At 40.6% G+C, this 25453-nt stretch overlaps 1 protein-coding gene across 4 annotated transcripts in view; it reads right to left on the reverse strand.

Annotated features, from left to right (window-relative positions):
• The window catches only part of Ppp2r2b (protein phosphatase 2 regulatory subunit Bbeta), a 406697-nt gene that overhangs the window by 269353 nt on the left and 111891 nt on the right, over positions 1-25453 (reverse strand). Inside the window, exons 1-3 of one of the 4 annotated variants that reach the window (XM_029471972.2) lie at positions 23592-23764; positions 17055-17085; positions 13718-13824 (exon numbers count right to left, since the gene is read on the reverse strand). The exons of 2 other annotated variants lie outside the window; for them this stretch is intronic. Coding sequence is in view for 1 of the 2 variants with exons in the window: in XM_021150236.2 (XP_021005895.1) it covers positions 13718-13733 (16 nt within the window). In the remaining variant the exon portion in view is untranslated. Of the gene's footprint in view, positions 1-13717; positions 13825-17054; positions 17086-23591; positions 23765-25453 lie in introns of those variants that run through there. One more of the 4 variants, XM_021150236.2, reaches the window with a different exon arrangement.

Consider the following 25453-nt stretch of genomic DNA (forward strand, 5'->3'; position numbering starts at 1 on the left):
CTCCACAGGGCTCTGTCAACACTGCTTCTCTTTCTCTGCTTCCTCCATGGTACAATTCTGCCTCCGTGTCTGTTGAGTGCTTACTGAATGACTGTACATGGTAAGATCAGGAGAGAATCATGCTTGCTTTTTATTTAATACTAGGTCCCAGTGGCTATAAGCAAGTTTGTTCAATGGAGGCAAAACCCCAAAATTCTATGTAGGGCTCAGAAGGTGATAGCTGTTTATTAAAATAAGGGCTGAAACTTGTTGGTAAATAATATGCTTGAAGGAAAAAAAATCATTCCTACAAACTTAGCAATGTATGCATAATTTTGTGTCTCCTTGAAATATGCTTTTATCTCCTTTGAAATAAACGTTGTCAAAAGAATCCCATCTGCCAGACTCCTGGACTCCACCTCATTAGGCAAATAAGTAGCTGCCGAGTCAATGTCCACCACAGGAGAGCACAGGAGCGCTAACACATCCATCCCGTAATGTGCTCTAATTGGGACACATTGGTCTGTCATGTCACAGTTTAGTCAGTGCTGCTTCAGTAGGTGATTATTAAAATGGAAAACAAACAGTCCCAAGAAGTCATGACTGTTTGACAGTTGGGGCTAAATAATACCATCTGGGGGCCTTGGAGTAGTGTTTCATAGTGACGGCGCCACAAAGGTAGAGGCATTAGGATATTCAAAGAGATATTCCAAAGCCTGTAGAGTCACATGGTATTTGATCTAGCTACAAAGTATCATATTAGTATATATATATGTGTGTGTGTGTGTGTGTGTGTGTGTGTGTATGTGTGTGTGTATATGTGTGTGTGTGTGTGTGAGGAGAGAGAGAGAGAGAGCAGGCCATGGCGTTATAAAACCCTTTGCCCTCATAATCAAGTTCAAGCAGCTCACCAAGCAGGCCGACATTGTGCTCATTTCTTATGCACAGTTTTGCTATCGTTCACATCTAACACCCAGGGAAGTATTTCTGCTTATCACTAAGGCAATCAAATCTCCAAATTATTGTTTTTTAATAGCCTGAATAGTAAGGCAGATCTGAGACCTCAACCCAGCGTTACCTCACTTTACTCCAGTAATGATTCCCTTATATTTAAATCATCCCCCCCCCCACACACACACGCACACACACTCACACACACACCTATGGATAACCAAATCAACGTGTGTGTGTGTGTGTGTGTGTGTGTGTAGGAATGAATGACGTGAAGTAAAACTTAAAATGACTAGGGAAAGAAAGGAGACTAATGGCAGGGGAAAGGATGGGAAAGGACATGCAGGGGAGGGGCTATGAGTGGGAATATGTTTATTGAGTATTGTACAACTGTATGAAATGTCTTTATATAAAAAAGTACTATGTGTAGTAACTATACACAAAAAATTAAAATGCATTATAAGGAAAATATAGACAATTTCTCTGGACAATAATAAAAATTATATAAGCAAGTAAGCGTTCCAAGCTTTAGAGGCAATGGAAAGAGTTAATACCACATAGCAAGGGAATCTACGACATAGTTGGGAAAAGCAGAGGTTCAAACTATCAACAGCGATGGTTTTAGTCTTTTAAAAATGATTTTATTTCACATGTATGGGTGTTTGGGCTGTATGTATGTTCATCCACCATGTGAGTGCCTGTTGCTGAGGCCAGAAGAAGGAGTTGGATCTCCTAGAATAGCAGTTATAGACAGTTGTGAGCTGCCATTTGGGTACTAGAAATGGAATCAGGTCCCCTGAAAGAGCAGCCAAGGCCCCTTAACTGCTGAGCCATTCTCTTCAGACCCAGGAGACTGATTTTTATTTTGAATTTTTAAAAGTGAGACAGGGTCTCGATATGTAGCTCTGGGTGGCCTAGAACTTGCTATAAAAGTCATAGAGATACCCAATTCTAAGATTAAAGGCATGCACCACCATGTCCAAGGCTTTTGTATTCTAAAACAGGATTTCCAGGATATAAAAACAGATGAACTAAGAAAGTGTGGCTTACTGTTTTAGGTTATTGTTAATGCTCATTGATTTTTTTTTGGATAATACTAAAAAGAAAATTAATGTCAAAAGGTGAGCTGCATGTATATTTATTACCTTTGTACCTGCAAACTCTCTTCAAAATTATGGCAAAGGTATAAGGCAGATTTAAATTCACAAGGAGAGAATGGGAGGAGGCTCCCCAAGCACACTGTGGATCTCAGATGCCAGTGAGAGAAGGAATGAGGTTGGATGAGGACAGGTGAAGAGAGGAGCTAGTGAAGGCCCTTACTTTGCCCAGATCTGGCGATGCTTTAGTACTTAGGAGTACCCAACATGGTGTGAGAGAAGGGCTGAAATGGGGGGAGATGATTAAGTGATTTCCATAGAGAGATAAGTTAGTTATCTGCTTTGTGTCTTAGCGTTCAGCTCTCTATATTCCACACCGGGATGCTATAACAGAAGGTTTTCCTTTTAAATAAAATCTAAAGTGATCCAAAGAGGGTCAAGTCACTGATGAGGGTGGGGACTGATTCTCCAGAGTGAAGCGCTCTGCAGTTAAGAATTAGAATTTCCAAAATGCATTTCCAAGCCTGCTCACTCTTTAATGGAACCAGCCAGTGGATAAGCTCTATTGATGTTCATTCAACCATTCTTAGAATGAGAATGTGCTCTTGCATATGACTAGGCCACGTGAGATCATCTACTCAACTGTGTAAACCCATACTCAGAAGAAAAAACTGGGATAAATAGACCTATCAGTAATATAACAACCCTTAATTAGTACATGAAGAAATAGTTTAGAAGCCAATAAGCTCACAAAAATCAAGAACAGGATGTTCTAAAAATAACTACATGAGTGGTAGTGACATGGCTCAGCGGTAATGGCACTTGCTGTGCAAACGGGAAGATTCGAGTTTGAGTCTCAGAAACTACAGTAGGAGAAGAGCATGGACCTCTCCAAAGTTATCCTCTAACTTCCATGTTATGTGTATATACTCAAACACATGCACACACTAACATACCACACACACACACACACACACACACACACACACACACACACACACCACACACACACACACACACACACACACACACACACACACACACACACATTATAGATAATAATGCTATAGGGAAAAAAGTGGTTTAAAAAATGTGGTTAAAGTTCCTCTTGTGTGAGCCCGGTAACATGAATTTAATCCTGGTAACCCAACTAAAGGCAGAGAGTCCAAACTCCACAACGTTGGCTTCTGACCTCCATCTGTGTGCGGTAGCACGCATGTCCTTCCATGTCCGTATAAACACAATAATAATGAAGATTTAAAATGTGAAAGTAGGAGAAATAAGGGGAAAATGCCAGAAATAATAAAACCATGTAACTAATCTATGAGAGTGAAAAGCAAGTAATTTTTAAAGATATATTATCAGTCTATCATCTCTCTATAATTATCTATCTATCAATCTATCTATCTACTGTCTATCTGTGTGTGTTTATGTCTGTGTGGGGATAAGGGCTGAAAAGGTGTTCTGAAGTATTGATATCCATAGAGAAGTGTTATTTATGTGTACATATAACATGCATACATTTAACTGAAAATTAGACTCGTCAAGAGTGAAAGGACTTGTTCTTTTAGTATTTTAAGAGATTTAAGACTACATAATCATTGTGTATTTCCCCATCATTAAGGATTTAAAAAAATTAATTAATTTTATTTTTAAAATTTTATTATTGACTTATTTTAATTAATTTTATTTATTTATTTTTTGATTTTTCAAGACAGGGTTTCTGTGTGTAACAGTTCTGACTGTCCTGGAACATGCTCTGTAGTCTAGGCTGGCCAAAACCTCACAGAGATCCCTGCCTCTGCCTCCCAAGTGCTGGGATTGAAGACATGTGCCACCACGCCTATCTACAGTAAGGATTTTTTTTAAATTCCAAAGAGTTTCCTGAAAGAAACAAGAGATTGTTTTTATGTCAACAACATGAGATTGTCACTGGAACTTTCTTGTTAGTCATGCTTATTCCTTACAAACAATGAAGCAACAACTTCCCAGGAGAAAATCACTTTCCGAGGAAGCTAACTAACACTTCCCTTACTGAGTGGCTGGAGAATCCAGAGCTCTTGAACTCTGCCCCCCCCTTTGCGCAGCGCTTTGCTGTAAATCCTTTACTTAACAATAGTATTAAGGGCAGTATTGTTCCCTGCTTCACGAGATCTCTTTCTAACTCAACCCTAAAGAATTAGGGTGAAAAAACATCTGACTTAGAAAATGTACAACAGGCCAATCTGCTCTTCTTCATCCATACTGTGTCCTTGGGCCTTTGAAATAAACAAGGACAGAGTCGCTTTGGTGAAATGAAAAAGGCGCAGGGAGGATGCAGGGAAAGATACCCATAAGAGGGACTCTGGGGGCAAGGCATGAGTCAGTGCCATGTCTAGAGGAGCATCCTGTCATGTCATTGTTGCTGACTTGGCAACTCTTAAAATGTGAACATTTCAGCTGACAGAATGAGGAAACAGAGTTGAAGAGATTCCACACGTTGAGATAGATTCCTCTTTGAAAATAAAATACAAACTTGAAGTTCTCATTGTGGATTGTTGGCATGTTGGCATTGACTGAAAGTATCATTCAAATGAACTCATGCTGAAGTATAGGCCCCATGACATCCTCCCTGATATTCTTTTACATTAACTCATATCCTGAATTCCATTTAGATTCTTAAGACACAAATGCAGTCATCCACCAATATCTGTAGGTGGGCTGGCTCTAGGATGCACTACAGATATCAAAATCTATAGATGTTCAAGTCCCATATGTACAGTGACACATTTGTATATAATACACATTACATATAGAGACATTTGCATATAACTCACATATATATATGTATATATACATATATACTTTAAATTGTACTATAAATAGGTTATTTGTAACTAATGCAATGGAAATGCTATACACATAGCTGTTATACTATATTATTTAGGGAGTAATGATAAGAAAAATTCTGTACATGATCAGTCTAAACTCAATTCTTCCTGAACATTTTGCATCTGCAATTGGTTGAATCCATGATCACAGACCACCTAGGTAATAAAGGCCAACTATACCTAAAATACTTGATGATCTAGGTGTCACGCTAATTGTGTGCATTCCTTGACCTTAAGCTTTGGTCTATCAAGTGTTGTTGAAAATTTTAACCATATCTGGGTTTTCTACCATGCCTTTGACCACTCTTCCCAGATAAAAGACACACACAACCTTCATATTTATAATAGGTCTTAATCAGCACAAGAGCTGGACAGATATTTGTCCTCTATGCTATTATCTCTATTTCCTAGTCAATAATCCCATTATATAATTTGCTATATTTCAACTGGGCTGTTCTTAAGTCTAAACTCTAATTAGTCAACTCACATGGCCATTACTTTAAGGTTCTTATCCTATGGTTGCTTCTTTTCTGTCCTCCTTTTTTTCCTTCACAGTTCTCTGACCCCAAGCTCAGGAACCACAAACCCTGCCTATGTCTCTTCTGCCCAGCTATTGGCTGTTGGCATCTTTATTCACCAATCAGGCATAACTTGGAGACGGGGGGGGCAAGGTCACATAGCATCCCCAGAGTCTAGGTGTCTTCTCTGGGAGCAATCAGTGTTTAACATAGCAAAAGATCAAACCTCAACAGTCAAAAAGACAATGAACAGAGTCTGGTGGAAGATAAGAATGTAAGGAAAAGGAAATTTACCTTGATAAAATATTTATGAACAGGTTCTCTCAGAAAGTAACACTTCATGATACAGAGAATCCAGGTATACAAGGGGCTGGTGTGAGAGGAACGATGTAAGAAAGCATAATTCTAGTACAAATATCACTAAATGGAAGGAAGTTTGCAGGGTTCAGGACTCCAGCTGAAACTGGAAATGTACAGAGGATCAACACGGTCAGTTGTAAGAAACTAGAACAAAATCCAAGGTGTGATGGAAAGTCTTTGGAGAGTTCAATTCTCAAGATGGGTGCAAGTTGAACTCACCATGTGCAAAGTCTGTAGACATCTCAACATTGCCAGGCTGATGCTACCACCCCAACCCTCCATGCCTTCTTTCTCCCTCCTTCCCAGTAAACATTCACTGAGAATCTATGCTGTGGAAATACTTTATGAGTCCCCATAGGGGTTAAATAACAGTATTACTCTGTGTACTTTACAATTTCTTCACCCTTACATCTAAACAGCAAGTTTACTCTTAGGTGTGTTTCCTGTTCTGCCCGATTCAGGCTTTTATTTCTGCTCATTATGTGTCAGAAATGAGTATACTAGACCACTGCCATTACTAACAACATTTACTATAGTATTTCTCATATAAACAGAGCTTTCCAGACTGCAGGCTTTGTTCTATGCACTTTACATAGTCACAGTTAATTGTCACAAAAATCCTGAAGACTGGCCTTTGGTGTATGATGACACATTGCCTCCTTAAATATTGTTTTTGAAGCTTATTTTCCTCTGTCCTCTTTCTAGATCATTCTACTCATGTTATTGACAGTCTAATTGTCCCAACCACAACAAGAGATTGTCCCAAAATCCAGCTGAAAGCCACCAGTGCTCTGGGAACAACATCCCAATTTGCTATTCTCAAACCAATGTATTTAAAATTTCCCACTTGAGATAGTTCTCAACTGTGGTCAGGGTACTTCCGGGGATTCCTAAAAAATCCCGCAGAGGCTCCACAAATCAGAACACTGAGATGATCTTTGCTTTATTACTCAAATCCTGTCTTGAATATATAGTGATTGAAGTTTCCTCAAGGCTGCACAGTGTGGAAGTTCAGTTCATAACTGAGAACAGAGGCAGATACCAGGACAAACCAGGTATTAGAGATATTAAACAAACAAACAAACAAACAAACAAACAAACAAACAAACAAAATCACCAAAAATCCCAAAGCAGTACCACTACCTCCTTCTCCTTCTCCTTCTCCTTCTCCTTCTCCTTCTCCTTCTCCTTCTCCTTCTCCTTCTCCTTCTCCTTCTCCTTCTCCTTCTCCTTCTCCTTCTCCTTCTCCTTCTCCTTCTCCTTCTCCTTCTCCTTCTCCTTCTCCTTCTCCTTCCTCTTCTTCTTCCTTCTCCTCCTCCTCCTCCTCCTCATTCTCCTTCTCCTCCTCCTCCTCCCTTTTCTCCTCCTCCTCCTTCTCCTTTTCCTTCTCTTCCTTCCCTCTTCCCCTTCCCCTCCTCCTCCTCCTCCTCCACCTCCTCCTTCTTCATCTCCTTCTTCACAGAAAAATTATGAAAGGAGTTCAAAGTTTGACCAAGGGACAGGATGTAGGATTTTGAAGCCTTGAGGGAGCATACCCACTGAGTCTCTCTGCTAAGGCTGTGCAAACTTAATTTTAGGTCCAGCAGAGGAATGGAAGAAGTCACAGACAGGCTGCGGGAATCCTGCCTGATAAAGAGTGGAAAGAATGCAGTTCTTCAAGATCTGGTGAGTATCATGGAGGGACTATAGGCTTCCTGATGAAACCTGGTGTCTAACCAATATGGCAGCCAAATGGTCATCATAACGACAGTTCATATTGACTGGCTCCCCTCAGCATGAGATGGGAGACATGGCTAATAAACCTATCCATCCTTGAGAGGAAAGCAGAAGCAACTGGGAATACATTTGTGGGTGTAAAGGTGACAGATCTCAAAATGAAGTTATTGTAGTAGAGGTCATGTTAAGTCTAGGTTGTAGCAGCTGGAGAGAATAATATTAGCAATCAAACAAACAAAACTCCCCAAACCAGACCAACCAAGTAACAACAACAATTCCCCTCCCAAAACCAAACCAAACCAAACCAAACCAACAACAAAACCCCCCAAAACCCCAAAACACAGATACAAAAGGGTGACATATAGGTCTCGGAAAAAAATATATTAAAAATCTTTAACCTAAACATTTATCAAACCTATTTTAAAACTCTTGTGATTCAAGAGTTAAAAGATAATCTAAAAACACTTGAACAAAAAGACATACAAATGGCAAACAGGTTTTTGAAAATACGTTCGACATTATCAGTCGCTGGGGAAATGGGAACCATCAAATACCAGTGGACTCCTGTAGCCTGCATGGAGCATAGTCAGGGAACCACCAGGGATGAAGAAATCTGATTCTAAGGTATATTCTGATTCCAAGTTCAGGAAACTATCCAACATGCCCTCACATCCCATGAACAATCCTACTCACGTACGGAAGTAAATCATTAGGTTTTTTTTTAAATACATCTATTTGGGTAAATTGTTTACATGTAAATATGGATGAAGGAGGCTAAACCTTACCTCATAAACAAACAACTGTTGAGACAGCAAAAGCCTTCTGATTTCCTGTCTGGCACAGTTTCCAAACTGTAGCTGAGGACACCGATTTGAGTGGAGTGCAAGATTCTCATCAAGGTTCCCTTGGTATGGGGCCTGGGCTTGGAACCTCTCTGTTTATGTGTGAGCATTCTCAACAGTACCTGGAGGCAGGGCCCAGTGAGAACACAGATGCCCAGGGAAAAATGAGATTTCCTTAGGGTTAAGAGAGGGAAGTGGTAGACTTAGAAAAGAAGCAGTATGAGTGGCCCTTCCTGTTTCCGACCACTCACTATCCCCAGAATGGAAATTTACATAGGGAAGTAAGTAAGTGCTTTTATTTGGGGTCCCACAAGACTGAAAAATTCCGTCACATTAAAACCAGGAGAAAGAGCAAGGAACTTTCCAAAGGCGGCTGGATCTCGAATTCTATTCATTTGTTTAAAGAGTATTCCTGGATTTTTTTTTTTTAATTCCAACCTCGGTACACTTCAAGGAATGACAGTGTGACCTTTTTTCCTGTCCTGAAGACCAGGGAACATTTCCCAACCGTTATGCACATATTACCATCCTCTTAAAGGGTCAAGAAAGCCCTTCATTTCAAAATCTGATTTATCTGCATTCATAATCTTCCTGTTACCCGGGTGATCTGCATAATAACCTGGCATGAAACATTCTTGCCCATGCTTTCCAAAACACAGAAAGAAACCTCCAGAATAATGGACAGCATTAACTGTCTTAAGCAGGAACCCATTTGCAGATTAAATTTGCCGAGAGGTCAGCTTGCAGCTGCCACCGTGTTGCAAGCCTCACGTGTCACCTACTGTGACACATCTTGAGAAGAGCCAGGGTCTTTTCCAGTCTGCTGATTCTCCGTTTCAATTAGAATAGATTTAGAGTCCCCAAGCTCTGGTTTCTAGGTGGCCTTGTACAATATTATTAATAATTCAATCATACCTGGGCTGATAGCAGGTCACATTTCTACCATCCTACACACACAAAGCCTGAGCCGATTAAAGGGCTACCCCATGGCTAATTTCTTTAGCAGTTTCATATCTGATTGACATCCATTTATCTAATTGCTGCTAGCCGATTTAATTTCATTTTGTTAGCTTAAAATAAATGGGAAAAAACCTGTTTACTTTTTAAATATTTGACTCATTTTTTTCTCATCACCCGAAGCCTGTTAAGATATTCCAGTCCATGCTGCGGATCTTATAATTTATCAGTTTTCATTTTCCAAATTCATTTCTGCCTCGCTTCGCTATTTACGGTTTGAAGTCTAATATAAAGTTTAATCTTTCACTGCAAATAATTTCATGTTCGTGTGAGCCCAGTAATGAGGAGGGCAGCAGAGTGTTCACTGGGAGTCTTAGAAAGTTTTAGAGATAGACCTTTGCGAGTGTTTTGTTCTCAAGGGTTCTAAAGTTAGTTTAATCATTTAAGCATTGTGGTGCACAGGACAGGATTCTTCACCTGGGTCTGAGAGGAGGGTGTGATGATTTTTTTTTTTTAGAGGAATCAGGGTCTCACCATTAAGAGCTGTGCAAGCTTAGTCAGTACCAGTATAACCCCAATGTAAGCATCTCCTTTTTAAACCTCTATGGTTGGCTTGCAGCATCCTTCCACTCTGCTTCCTGCCCCAATCTCTGAGAACTTGTTTCCTCAATTGTAAAAGAAGGCTGGTAATAGCAATCTTCTTCATGGCTGTGTAGTAGGCATGGCGTGAGGTAGCGCCTCACTAATGTTATTACTAGTAGTGTATTTTACTGTGTTACATGAGGTTTCCTTCTTGATTTGCATTTTTTGGTGGATTTTTATCTTACAACTTTACATTGTATACTTTGCCTAGCGACCACGCACATCTCTCACCTCCCTACAACCCTTAATGGCCCTCCATTCTCAGTTATCTCTCACTGTCAGGTTTTTGTGCATTCTCATTTTATGAAACATCAAGATTAATCAAGGCCATCTATGTGCCCATGCGTTTGGAGCTATTCATTGCTGTCTGGTAGGCTCACAGAAGGAATATAGTTAAAGACATTAATCCCCCTCTCCCAGAATCTATGGTCAGCTAATAGCTTAGATGTGAAGGACAGAGCCCCATAGAGGTCTTGTTTGGGCCCAGCGCAGGTAACTATAGATCACATGAGCTAATGGTTGCAATAGATATGTCAACTTGAGGGAATGGCCTTTTGTAGTCCTTCCTCCTGTCTCCTGGTACTTACATACTCTCCCCATTCTTTCACAGTTTCCCCTGAACTTTTGGGGTGCTGGTGTAAGTGACTTGCAGGAGTTTCTTATGTTTTCTTTTCAAGAATAAAACATGGTGCCATCAACTGTGCCCCAAGCCCAGCAGGGTTTTTTCCTCCTATGAACCTTTCAGCCAACATTTCCTAGTAGTCTTTTAAAAAAATTCTATACTATGATTACATTGTTCCACTAGTTTCTTGAAAGTATCAATGGTCAATACCTCCCAGTGTACCACAGAACCTTTACACAGGCTGCCATCCCCTGTCTAAAAGGCTCTCAACCCTCTTTCATCCAGCTAACTCTGGTCTATTCTCATACTTCAAGCCCATTTCCTTAGTGCCTACATGAGGATTCTTCAAGTTATAAATAATACCTAGGCAATCATTTGTCTGATTGGTTGTTACCTCTTCCATTCAATAAGTTCCCAAAGAGACAGGATTTGGTTTTAGTAAGAGTTTGGTTTACCACCCCTATGTAATCAGTAGGTACACAACAAATAATTTGATGGATAAAGGTCATATTTTCACTGCCCTACTTGTGATAGGGCACCCTTGTCAGGGACAGGTCATGTTTTACATCACATTGGCAGCCATTTCCTTCTGTACTGACTGTGTGTCCTGCTTGTTTTTCCTCATGGTGAACTCCAAATGCCTCCTTCCACTACACTGCCCACTTAAGTCTTATTTCCTTTCAGCCTCATCTACATCCATGGAGTATTTATTGGCTCATCAATACTGGTTGCTGTAGAACAGGTAGCATATTACACTTGGTTTGCTTATAGATAATAACTAAAGTCACATTCCCCAGACTCAGGACTCCTTCAGCACACTGGGGGATGCATCCCATGCACCTGTGATTAGAAGACACTAAGAAAGTGAGTAAGAAGTTCCCTGGGAAGTAATGGATACCTCAGGAAGTGACCTATTAACTATTATCTTATCATTTGAGAAGACACTGGCCACTTACTAAATGAGGGTCTGTCCCTCCTTTCCTCTCTCTCCTCTCACCCCTTTTCCCTATCGTGTGTGTGTGTGTGTGTGTGTGTGTGTGTGTGAGTTGAGATACTCTCTCTTGCTGAACATGAAGCTCATGGATTTGGGGTAAATTGGCTGGTTAACCCTGGGGTCTTCCTGGCTGCAGACTACTGGTCTACCTTGCCCTTTTCCTTCCTTCCTTCCTTCCTTCCTTCCTTCCTTCCTTCCTTCCTTCCTTCCTTCCTCCCTCCCTCCCTCCCCCTCCTTCCCCCATCTTTCTTTCTTTCTTTCTTTCTTTCTTTCTTTCTTTCTTTCTTTCTTTCTTTCTTTCTTTTCTTTCTTTCTCTTCTTTCTTTCTCTTTCTTTCTTTCTTTCTTTCTTTCTTTCTTTCTTTCTTTCTTTTTCTTTCTCTTCTTTCTTTCTTTCTTTCTTCCTTTCTTCCTTTCTTTCCTTCCTTCCTTCCTCCCTCCCTCCCCCTCCCTCCCCCTCTTCCTTTCTTTTCTTTCTTTCTTTCTTTCTTTCTTTCTTTCTTCCTTTCTTCCTTTCTTTCCTTCCTTCCTTCCTCCCTCCCTCCCCCTCTTCCTTTCTTTTCTTTCTTTCCTTCCTTCCTTCCTTCCTCCCTCCCTCCCTCCCCCTCCCTCCCCCTCTCCCTTTCTTTTCTTTCTTTCTTTCTTTCTTTCTTTCTTTCTTTCTTTCTTCCTTCCTTCCTTCCTTCTCTTTCTTTCTCTTCTTTCTTTCTTTCTTTCTTTCTTTCTTCCTTTCTTCCTTTCTTCCTTTCTTTCCTTCCTTCCTTCCTCCCTCCCTCCCCCTCCCTCCCCATCTTCCTTTCTTTCTTCCCTCCTTTCTTTCTTTCTTTCTTTCTTTCTTTCTTTCTTTCTTTCTTTCTTTCTTCCTTCTCTCCCTTTCTTTCTTCCTTTCTTCCTTTCTTTCCTTCCTTCCTCCCTCCCCCTCTTCTTCCTTTCTTTCTTTCTTTCTTTCTTTCTTTCTTTCTTTCTTTCTTTCTTCCTTTCTTTCCTTCCTTCCTCCCTCCCCCCTCCCTCCCCCTCTTCCTTTCTTTTCTTTCCTTTCCTTTCCTTTCCTTTCCTTTCCTTTCCTTTCCTTTCCTTTCCTTTCCTTTCCTTTCCTTTCCTTCCTTCCTTTCCTTTCCCTTTTTCCCTTTCCTTTCCTTTCCCTTTCCCTTTTTCCCTTTCCTTTCCTTTCCCTTTCCCTTTTTCCCTTTCCTTTCCTTTCCCTTTCCCTTTCCCTTTTTCCCTTTCCCTTTTTCCCTTTCCCTTTTTCCCTTTCCCTTTTTCCCTTTCCCTTTTTCCCTTTCCCTTTTTCCCTTTTTCCCTTTCCCTTTCCCTTTTTCCCTTTCCCTTTTTCCCTTTCCCTTTTTCCCTTTCCCTTTTTCCCTTTCCCTTTCCCCTTTCTTTCTTCTTTCTTTCTTTCTTTTCTTTCTTTCTTTCTTTCTTTCTTTCTTTCTTTCTTTCTTTCTTTCTTTCTCTCTCTCTCTTTCTTTCTTTCTTTCTTTCTTTCTTTCTTTCTTTCCCTTTCTTTCCTTTCCTTTCCCTTTTCCTTTTCCTTTCCCTTTTTCCCTTTCCCTTTCCCTTTTTCCCTTTCCCTTTCCCTTTTTCCCTTTCCCTTTCCCCCTTTCCCTTTCCCTTTCCCTTTTTCCCTTCCCCTTTTCTTTCTTTCTTTCTTTCTTTCTTTCTTTCTTTCTTTCTTTCTTTCTTTCCTTCCTCCTTTCTTTCCTTCCTTCCTTCCTTCCTTCCTTCCTTCCTTCCTTCCTTCCTTCCTTCCTTCCTTCCTGTGCTGAGGATTAACTCAGGTCCCCATGCAGAAAGCACAGCAACCACTGAGCCATCTCCAGCCTTGAATCAGCTAATATATGGATACGAGTAGGGATTATTAACATGTTAGAGGGGAGAGAATGAATATTCTGAGAAGGACAGGGGGAAAGATGTTGAACCATTCTGCGCATAGAGTTGGCATACACACAACAATTTATTTTATTCTTTCAATTGCTCACTTGCTTCTTGGCCCCTGCTTTATTGCTAACAAACATTCAGTTACTTCACTGTGACAAATACTAACCCGATATGCAAATATATTTGTAAGACAAAAGACAAGCCTCATGCACATTCTGTTTAGGCCTATATACTGATATGCTTAAGAAAAGTTATCAAACATGTGTCATATCTCCAACCACTCAGCAGATACCTGTGAAGGGCTTCATTTCAGGCTGTTTGTCCTGTGAAGAACTTGTCTGCCCAGGAAGGACGTAATACTTTTGGTTGTGACTTCAGAGGCATACTGCAAGCCTTGGGCTTCAAATAAAAATGATGCTAAGTAAATATCCATTCTCATTATCAGCACTATCATTGTCTAATCAAGATGGTAAGAGAAAGCAGGCAGGAAGGACTGATGCTTAGGAAACAGCCCCCTCTTTGAGGAAGGCAGGGAGGGAGCCTGGGGGCTCACTCTTACCTATTAATGAGACTGACAACAGAACTCATACTTTCAAATTAGCTCAAAAGCCAAGTCATAAGAATCCAAGTGATTTCCCCACTTGGTAAAAATGGAGAGGAATAGAGGTCACTATATAACACCAGGGAACATTGAAATTCCACTTTCATCAAAGTCCTCTCTACTTTTTGACATCTCTACTTGCAATGATTTTCCTCCCCAAATCTGTCATATTAAAATGAGTCACTCAGTCCCTTAATCTCCCTTTGACCTTTCCCTGAGGGACCCCACAGAGCACAGGCCTTGATTTATAGATTCCTATCCATTTTAGAAAGGTAAAACTGAATTCAGCAGAGTGAACTGGAGGGACTTGGCCTTCCTTTCAAATAAATACAATAAATGTACTTGAGTTGGTAGCTCAAGTTCCAGGCCTACAAGCTAAGCTCATAAATCCTTTCGTGAAGCAAAGTGAGACCCTAAAGAGAAATGTGCCGGCCAGATGTTCCACAGAGGTGGTGCCGGTTCAGTGTTTTCCGTTTTCCTCTCACAAAGCCCTGGGTGAGGTTTTATGAATCCAGGGGTTAACCTAACTCCACATCTCTGTGGTTATAAAGAGCAGGGGCAACAACATGGTGGAGAGCAGGTGGGTTTGAGAGGCAATATTAACTCTGCACACATGAAATCACAACAAATATAAATATTTAATTCTAATGTTTGGAAAGGAGGATTTCCTTGAGAGTTGGTTTTAATGCATATGTAAATTAATTATGACTCATGACATTCCTTGCACAAATCATTATTTCAGAAAATGATGCGATCACTTAAAAACAATATTGACATTTTGAATGTTACAATAGTCTTAAAGGTGTATTGCACAATATTTTCTCTCTCTACAAAGAGGACCTTCCCCTATGAACAAGATGAAGTGCAAAGTACTGGCCACATGGCTTTAGTTGGTCATACATATGTGAATAGGGTTTCAGAGATGACCATCAATGGAGTCTTTTGGGAAGGATTGGCAGAGGGTAGCAGTTTACAAAAATACCCCCCCCTAGGACCTCTTCACACACAAAAAAAGTTAGTGATTTTTGTGTTTTTGTAGAAGCCATTTTTTTTTAACATCTCTGGACACATTCTAATTCAGTTTATGCCTGTAACCATCATTTGATTTCCTAGTGTGGCTAGCTAAAAATAAAAGTATTGAAAATCTGAGATACAATTAGCCATTCATTCAAATGACTAAGGACATTATTGTGGATCAGTTTGATTACAACAATTTAAGAAAACACACATTCAGAGATGACACTGGTGAAGAATATGTTGCAAGATGGAGACTAAGCAAAGGAAGGGGCTTTATGAACAAAAAACCCCTATGTGGGTTAGACTGCATTGTGACATAAAAACGTAGGTTCAATAGCCCGGTAGAAGCTCCAAGGAGACTTGGCAGGAGCTGATCCATCGGCTGAAGGTGGGGGCCTGAGTACTGCAAAGTCTTCTCCAGCTCAAAATCAACTCCCCGCTAGGTTACTGCTCTCAGCATTCGAGTCAACAATGACTTCTACAAACACCATTATCATAAAGACATTCCAGTTGAAGCATACATTTTTACACAAGGCTGGGGTGTCATCATCTCTTTCTTCATTCTTATTGTTTTTTAACAAGAAAACTCCATGGCTTTATTTTCTACCCAGCCTCGAATGTCTTTACTTCTTGTCTCTACATCAGTCTGGGCCACACCATAGCCATTTCCATTTGGGTAGCTACGATAGCCATGTCATTGGTTTTTTACCTTCCACCTTTGTTCCTTGAAATCTAATGTACTCTGTTAAGTAGCCAGAGAAAACTCATGTTAGGAAATGTAAATTGGAATACACTGGGTTTCTAGATAAAAATCCTTCAATGTCTTTTCATTGTATTCAGAATAAAATCAAAATTGTTCACCCTGGCACTTAACTAAAATCATCCCTCCCACAGTGTTTTGCAGACTTAGCCTTTCTCATTCACCTATCATACTTCTATCCTCCTACCTGATCAACTTAGAGAATTCTCTCTCTCTCTCTCTCTCTCTCTCTCTCTCTCTCTCTCTCTCTCTCTCTCTCTCTCTCACACACACACACACACACACACATATGTAGAATTTCAGCCAACTTAACAGTCAATCTTCATCAAAGATGTTCATCATGTAGTTTATAATAATGATTGGTGTGGTAAAATATGTAATAGTAAGAAATGTTATAGGGTTAACCATAAACTTCTGATTAGATTTAAAACCTGCCTAGTGTTGTAATTCGGATCAAGAGTACACAGAGTGTTCACAGGCTCCAGGGGGTAAATGTGTTATTATTTTATGATGTGAATATAGCAGCAGACAGCCCTTTAAATCCTATCTCTCTATCCTTTGATCAGTTCAGCTCTTGGACCTTATTAATGAAGTCTCCTTTTACAATGGATGACTATTATCACAGAAACTCCAAATTTGTCCAAGTGTAGAGAGTAGGTATGGAGTCCCCAGCCACAAGTTAGACATCTACTTCACATACCCATCACCACACTGCTCATGGACCATTGTGAGATAACAGCATAGAAAGGTTCTAAGAGCCAGAGGTCAGGAGGAACAGAATCAATTTCTTCTTGACATGACGGGACCACCGCACCCATGAACTCTCAGCAGCTGTGTTGCCAGCAGAAGACCCACAGAAGAGCAACTCAGCCAGCATTTACAGCATGGGAACAGAAGAAGCTTACAAACTCTAACCCCTAACTGGGAGCTAGTGACACTTGATAGCTTCTGGGGGAGGGAAAGTCAGTTTTCTTTAAGTATGGAGCTCCTGGTGGTTTGACCACACTCCAATGGATGACCTAATTTGTATTGCACATGGGCAATACAACTTGGTGTATACAACACTTGGTGTATTATAAGAAAGAAAGTGGACATGAAGGTCAGAAGGCACAGAGAGGTAGGGGTGGACCTGCAAAGAGTTAAGGGGGTGATTATAATCAAAATGTCTTGTATGTATGTATGTATGTATGTATGAAATTCTCAAAGAATTAATAGAAATAATATATTTAAGAAAAAAAGATGTTCCTTTACCTGAGTTTAGCTGTCACTGTCAGGTGCAAACCTACAGAAGAATATGGTCAGTCATTACATTTGCTTGATAGACTCAGTGGGTTCTTTTGCTTTTCAGGTCACCACTTGGTCCATACATTGTACTATGTCTTGATTTACCACCATAGAAATAAGCTACTATTAGTTCCTTCCCTTCTGCCCAAGGTCTGCCATGTGTCTTCTCCTTGCTAATATCTAAAAATCATGAACACAAAAAATCATGAACACAAAGGAAATACCTTTTTTCAACACTGCCCCACCCCCACCTCCACCCGTTTCTAGTCAATGCTTACAATGCAAACCTCTGTCTGCTTTATGCAACCCAAGGACCCTCCCTGCTCATGCTAAGCCATGCTCTGCCACTCAGCTGCATTCAAGCTGCAAGGAAACTCTTTTAAGAAAACTCTCTGCCTTTTCTTGTACCTCATCCCTCTAGAACCGATAAAGTCCTGCTTTTATTAAAAAGTAAGTTTGTGAGAACCTCCGAGCTCACCTGGGAACGTTTTGTGTCCCCTTCCTTTCCCTGAAATTCTGAAGCCAAAGCTGGGGTTGAGAGCTGGTAATGGGACTCATTAGTTTTATTCACTTTGAAGTGGTGACAACAATGAGTGCTGGTTTGTACCTAAATATTTGTCCTCAAACCTGACATTAGCCACAAAGCTAATATCTTTAAGGACAATTGTATTTTTGAATTACTTAATACCTAGAAACACCAAAAGGAAAAGCTGAGGTTTTAATCAGGCTGTGCCTGCTTTTTACTTATACTTTTTTTTTTTTTTAGCTTTTTTTTTTTTTTTTTTTTTTTTTTACTATTTCTACTATTTTAATGTTCTCTTCCTTTGAGGGTATAGTAGGTCTCATTATATTTAATTTAATAGTTATGTGTCCTTGGTAGAGAGTGACAAGGGAAACACGTGATGCCCCTGGCTTCTTCTTTAGCTGCCTTGTGGCTATTGACTTTCCAGTGTCAAACCCAAGATCTGGCATCATATTGGCATCCAAGATCCACAGCCTCAGTGACTGAAGCATGCAGCTACTATGTGGTATGGCGGGTATCCCAAGTAGAGTTCTCTTATTATGGAGTCATGGTACACAGCTGTATGGCTCTCCACTGACTTCTCTCACTTGAGTATTGTGACAATGTTTCCTGGTGTCTCTCTTTGGCCCTTGCAACGTGTTCTCCTTGATTGCCATTACCTGTGTTTGTAATTTTTTTCTCACCAAGTATCTGTAGCTTTCCCTAACCTTTATCTGCTTCAAGCCAGGGGTCATTCTATGTCCAGCATGGTGTAGGAAGACCAGAACCCAAACTCAAATGTGTGCCTTTTCCTTACTTAGTCTTTAGCAATCATTGGTTTAAGTGGGAACTTACGTCAATAGATAAGCATCCTCATTTAATAGAAATGTTTAGAGTTTTGCTTAAGGACACACATGCATGGCAGAATTGCTGTCAGAATCTCACCACCTTGGTCCCTTCACAGTTTTCCATAAACAAATTAGGCTACAAATTCAACATTGACCCCATGACTTCCAACTAATAATATTCTGTAAGCTTTTAGCACAATCTTCTATCACCATCTAAACACAGGAAGACCCAAGGTAAAGGAAAGCGAACAGAGTTAAGAACTGCAAATGACCAGTCTGGTTTTCCTCTTCTCTCCCTGAGATCCACAGTTGTCATCCCTCCCTGAGAATGCAGAGTATTTGACACTAAAGCATTGAGCAATTTGACCCCAGTGAATGAATACATGTCATCCTCACAGTCTACCTCTGCTTTCACAGATGCTGTCTCCAGCCTGGGGTGTTAGAATCTCCTCTCCACCACTCCTGTCCTCCCACTCACCTTCCCCCTACCCAACGCCCCTGGCTTCCCCTGCAAACATATAATCTGGTCCACCTGCATTCTTGTATGTTTAAGCTCCAGCAAAGAATCAATTATGGGAATGACAGAACTGCCAGAGAGAATTATGACTTCACTGCTTAACAAGCGTGTGAATTCATTGAGGGGGCTGAGAGGCAGATGAGCAGAAAAAAAAAACGAGGAAGAAGAATATGCTTGCAGAGCAGCAGGCTTTGGGCTCTGCACCCTGTCTGCCACTTGTCAGGGATGGATTTACCAGCCTTTCCAGGCGCAGCCACCTTAAACTTCTTTTCATAGCGCAGGCAGATTTTTTGCCTTTTATCTCACGTGGTAACAGGAGGAGTAATGATGATAAGCTGTGGATAATGATATCGCCTGCCCAGCACTTTGAGTTCCTGGGTAGGTGCACCATGTGCGCTGAGCTTCTCTCAGCTCTGCACACCACTTGCACTTTCATCCTCTAAGGATTTCACCTGTTATGGCAAAGGCTGAACCTTTTAACCAAGTTCAAGAAACTCTCTTGAGTCCCCTCTTACCTCTGCTTTCTCAGAGTCTCATTATGCTTTGGACACTTCTGGAATGGATTATCTATATTTGGAGGGGTCTTTTGCTTGTTTGTTTCCTTTTGTGTTTTGTTGTTTCTCTTGTGTTCTCGTCTTTCAATATGATTATAAACTGTATTTCTTCTGCTTTTCTCCCGGGCTAAATCATGTGCTCCTCTAAGATACAAATGTATTTTTATTACAAAGTTTGTTGTAAGACCCCACACTGGGTGGGGTTCCCTGTCATTTGCATCTCTGTGTCCTCTACTTTCTAGCTCATTACTCATAGTGACTAGTTAAACATACACTTTGATATGGTTTCAGAGTGTAATGTCCCCCGACGGGCTCACATACGTAAACCCTTGTTTACATGCTTGGTGGCACGTGTTTTGTGTGGTTTCAGAACCTTGGAGACACGGGCTCTGGCTGGAGGACATGGGTTGCTGGGCGGTAGGCTTTGAAATTTACAGTCCTCCATGATGCTTCCTTTTTCTTGCTCCCAAACCTTCTAGATATGTGCAAGCACCCTCCTGTTCCTGCACCTATCCCCATGCATTCCTACCATATGGACAACAGTCTCAAACACTGAGCCAAACTCCCCCTCCCTTCCCTTATATTGCCTCCGGTTAGGTGTTTGATGGCAGCAACAATAAAAGTATCAAAATATACACCCTTTGTACTAGATGTGGCCTCTGTGGAAATTGGCACTATTCCTAATTCGCCTCTGTTCCTCTAGCATCTAGTTGAATGCCTGACACATAAATCGACCCTGAATAAATGAATGGAAATCAATTATATGCAAAATCTACAGGAGAGTTCCATTTTTTTAAGATGGGGAAAGAGGTTAAAAGGGGTTAAATAAGTTGCCTAAGGGTGCACAATTAGCATATTGAGAAGCCATGCTTTGAGCTCAAGATGGATTTCCAAACCCATAGTTTACAATCACATTGCAACATTAATCTTTGTAATGTTTCTTACAGCTATCACAGAAAAAAAATTAGTATAGACTGTTTATCTTAGAGAACAAATTTACAGAAAAGACTGCCAGGATCCCAGAAACTGATCTTTCTCTTGTCTGATGTCATTGCCACAGGAAAGAATCCAGGTGCGTTGCCTCTCTTGTACAACCTGAAACACGGCTTCTGTCTCTCAACCATAAGTAGTGGTTCCAGGCATTATTATTATTTGACTCTGCCTACACATCTACATAGAAAAGAAAAAAAAAGAGAGAGAGAGAGAAAGAGAGAGAAGAAAAGAAAGAAAGAAAGAAAGAAAGAAAGAAAGAAAGAAAGAAAGAAAGAAAGAAAGAAAGGAAGGAAGGAAGGAAGGAAGGAAGAAGGGAGGGAGGGAGGGAGGGAAGGAAGGAAGGAATAGAAAAGAAAAAGAGAAAAGAAAAGAATATAGTGTGTTTCTTACATTCTTTGGTTGCCCAGGCAACAAAGACAGACCCAGCTGAGACAAGCCACAGCATCTGTACATTCTTCCAGACTGATGCCTGCTTCTGTGGGGCAGCCGCCAACTGTGTTAACAACACACCCTTTTAAAGTGTGCCATACAGAGATTCATCTGGACACAGGTTTCTAAATATCCCCACAGATAGCTAAACGATAGCTCCAGATTCTAACAGTGTGGTCCAGTGAGAAGCCCAATCTTTGATCTACAGGTGAAAGGCTTACTAGTTCAATTTGGAAGCTTATCTCAAGGGGGGACATTGGCCATTGAGTTATACATTTGTTTAAAAAATTGAGTTAGTTCATTCAATGGCAGCTGCTGACACAGCCTGTCTCTTAATAGCTGTGTCACTTTCCATGACATCCTCATCATGAATTTGTTCATCTATATAATGGGCTTCTAAACATGAGTAATTGCTTAAGATACATTAGTGAAAACGGAGAAAATGTGAGTATGGAACGTAATCGGCGACATAGAACCAGTATTTAAATGAAAGTGATTATTGGGGATTTTTGTTTTTGTTTCTCTATGTGAAACAGCATGGAAAGATTGTATTTTTCTTCCTTTGAAACTACTTTAAATTTTGTGAAGTAACAAATTAGCTTGGTGTTTGCTCCTATAACTAGTAACATAGGTTTCAAACTCTTGGTGTGGGCTGTCTTTGGTCTATACAATAAAGCCTTTACCCAGCAGAGCAGAGCACAAGATTTACCCAGTGGGGGCTGAGGAAACGTGCTCAAAGCAACAAGCACGGTATGTGCAGACAGGAGAAAACAGTTTGGGATCCAGAGCTCTGGTAGAAAGCATGCTTTCTAAGTGGGCTCTTCAGGGAAGGCAGCGACACTGCACGTGGTTCCATTCAGAAGCACTTCACAACGGGCTTAGTGAGGCACGGGACGCTGCTTTTTGCTATATAACTGCATGTCTGTCAGTCTCCCTCAGTCAGACTGATAGCCAGATAGATGCTAGCTGGCACATATATGTAAGAGGAAAAGATACTGACTATACACAGAGAGGCCCAGATCAGGTGGAAGTGTCTACCAGCCTGTTCCCAGCTTTGGGCACTTTATATGTGCATAGGATTATGTAGACGTGTTTGTGTTTATGTGTGCCTGTATGTATGCATGTATATGTATATGTGTGTACGTGTTTATGCATATGGGAGTGAGTGAATGATTTAGTTCTATCTATCCATTCATCTTTTTAAAAAAATATTCACATACCCTTTTTCATTGTATTATAAAGCTATTCTTCAGGCATAGTTTATAATTTTTAAAGTAAACATATCCTTTGACCATAAAAACCTCTGAAGAAAATTTAAATGAAATAAAATATGTCCATGATTATTTCTGCAAACTAAACCATTTATGACTTAAAAAAAAAAAAAAGAAAGAAAAGAAATCTGATTTTTTGTTTGTTTGTTTGTTTGTTTTGTTTGAGTTTTGTTTTTTGGATTTTTTTCTTTTTGTTTTTGTTTTGGTTTTTTCGTGGGTGGTACAGGGTACAATGTATTAGCTATAGCCTTTGTTCTTGAGGTTTTAAAAAAAAATCTAGAGAAACAAATCCAGAATGAATAGCCTCCAAATACTTAGTTACAGAGCTAGCACCAGTGATTAATATTTCCAAACAACCTAGAATTTTCTATTTTCAAAAGCGCACCTCATGGAGTGCTAATTAATAAAAGATGTCTTATTAATGTCCATATAATAATTACCCAAACACAATTCCATCTGCTAAGTAGTCAGCAACAAGACAAATGACTGTGTTCAGTTAAACAGATTATCAAATGCCTTTGGGAGTACAATCTAATAGCCCCAACTAAACCATGAATCAAATAGCCTCTCCTTTTGCCACGTGGGCAGACAGCAATGATACCATCTCCTGTGTGAGGGATGACAGAGCAGAGGAGACACGTGGCATCTCACTCTCTCTAGAGAACATGATCGTGCAAATGACATGGCTCATGTGTCTGTCTCTTACAACCTCTGTACTGAAGTGTAAGATATGGTTTTATAAAAAGACACAAGAAAAAAGGCCCCAAAGATGTCACTTCCAGTTAACCACTATCCTACCCACAGCATTCGGTGAAGTTTCTCAGGGCCTAATACAGAGAAGGGATTTCATCTTCCTGAGGCTATGTCATTTCAATTCTGCCTCTCTTGTGACATTCATTACCTGCCTGTCGCACAGCTTGTGACAGGCACCTTAACAACAGAGACCACCTCTTTTGAGCCTCTTAGAGTTAACAACAATACTAACAATGACAACAAACTGTGCCTAAGAACCATATCTAGTGACGTTAAGTCACTTGGATGTTAAGTCACTTTCATTTAACGAGCTGCTAATTCTTTATAATGTGTCACTTCTTTTTCACAAACAGTGCATCTTCATGTTCTGTATGACATGTCAGTGCAGATGAATGACAAAGCTTGGATTTGTTCCTAGATGTGGAAGTATCTCAGGCTATGCTCTCAAACACTACACGGACTTGTACCTGCTCCACGCAATGCCTAGGACATGGCTAAGTAGATAGCAGATATCGGGAAGAGTTGCACCCTCATCTGTAGTTTCTGCCTGTGTGTTTGTTCTTCCCGTGATGTCAAAGGCTATCACTTGCACTGTGAGGACTGGTTCTCCAAAAGTGTCTGGGAAAGTTCATCTTACCTTTTTGTCATCCTTGTTAGCATAAACATCTCTCCAGGGCTTTCAGTATTTGTCAGAATGATATTCACAATTGGCCTTTTCTACCCCTTGTTGTTCTGGAGTTACATGTTGGGCTGCCAACTAGGTTTTAAGAGGTATCCCAGTGTTCTTTGTACTCCCTCCCAACTCCCTTCAGCATCCTAGGGCTCTCCAGCCTGACAGGGCAGGAGTCTAGGGCCTAATTGCCACTGACTTCATAATAGTCAATGTTTCCTGTTGATGGGGTAATGGCTTTTGCTAGTTTAATCCTCTCAGTCCACAGAAATTTCTTGCATCCTGATAGTAACACCTCTGCCATGCATCCCACATACTCTTGGAGGCAGTACACTACACTCTTAGCTCTAGTATAAAACCATGGTTGGTTTAGGCCAATAAGCACATGCTCAGTTCAAATGGATGACTCAATTCTGACCAATGAGAGACAAGGGGATGATTCCTGACTCAGAAACCCAGCAGCAGACTTCTTTTTACTCATCACCAAGCAATCATGCGGGATGAGTAAAGATCCAAGAGGTTCATGAATCCTTTTGGAACCCTGAAGGAATCCAACTTTCAGAATGAGAAAGATGGAGTAAAAGGCTAAGGACAAAAATGGGAAAGGAATGGGTTTGGATGATGAACTTAGTCAAGCTTAGTGCCAAAGCCTGGACTGCATCCAAGTTTGTTCAGGAGGTGAGAGCTGTGATTCTTTCTCTTGATCAAGATGGTCTCGAGATCCAGATTTTTTTTTCCTCCGATATCATCGATACTGGAAGATTTTTAATAAACATGATTTAATAATCCTAAGTGGCAGCTCTGGCCATTTCCTGTTTCTTGCTCTTTGTCATATCACACCCCCTCCCCCAGAAATACAACTCTCACAGTAGTCTGAAGGACCAGAGGACCCCTTACTGGTTCATCCAGCACTCAGCTGGGAAAGCCCTGGTAGAACTGATTGTGTGTTTTAGGTATGATCACACAGTGCCCTCATGTAGGTTGACAACAGGGAAGCCTCCCCACTGATTTTTCTATGGTTGTCACAAAGCCTGATTGTGAAGACATGATGAGATCACTGCCATGGGGCCAGAAATCACAGTACACTCACACACAGCCCAGCCCAGCAAAACCCATGTGGCCCCTGCCAGGGTGCCATTTATATTAAAGGTTTCCAAAATGGACCGATAATTACCAGCTCCTTAGAAAAGAGTGTTCTCTCAGATTTATGAAGAATATCTCCATCACCTCACCTTAGAGCTCAGAGATCCCTGAAGAAGGAGGAGGAGGAGGAAGGAGGAGGAGGAGGAGGAGGAGGAGGAGGAGGAGGAGGAGGAGGAGGAAGAAGAAGAAGAAGAAGAAGAAGAAGAAGAAGAAGAAGAAGAAGAAGAAGAAGAAGAAGAAGAAGAAGAAGAAGAAGAAGAGAAAAAGTGCGACAGAGCGACTATAGACACCAAGAAACCAGACTCTATACATCAGCATAAGCAAAGCTCATATGATTCAGAGACAGTAGCCTCACGCACAGGGCCCATATAGAATCTTTGCTACAGCATAATTCACTCTTATCTTTTTTCCTTTGTGTTATTAGAATTATACACCTAACAGCATGGCATTAAAATAGTTCTCATGTAAGCTCTATCTTTTAAAGAAACCAGGAGTAATGTTATAAATGTATTGATGGGCTCATATTTATCAAGCAAAGCCTTCCTTTCTTCCTGTGGTTCCGAGTCACCCTCTGGTGCCACATGTGCAAAAACTCCTCCCTTCATTCATTCTTATCAGGCACATCTGCTAGTCACTCTTTGTGACTAGATGTCTTTGTTTTGCTCACATCTTTTAAGAACAGTTTT

This window comes from Mus caroli, unplaced genomic scaffold (genome assembly GCF_978045245.1).
Source record: "Mus caroli unplaced genomic scaffold, Mus_caroli_1 scaffold_19, whole genome shotgun sequence".
Lineage (NCBI taxonomy): Eukaryota > Metazoa > Chordata > Mammalia > Rodentia > Muridae > Mus > Mus caroli.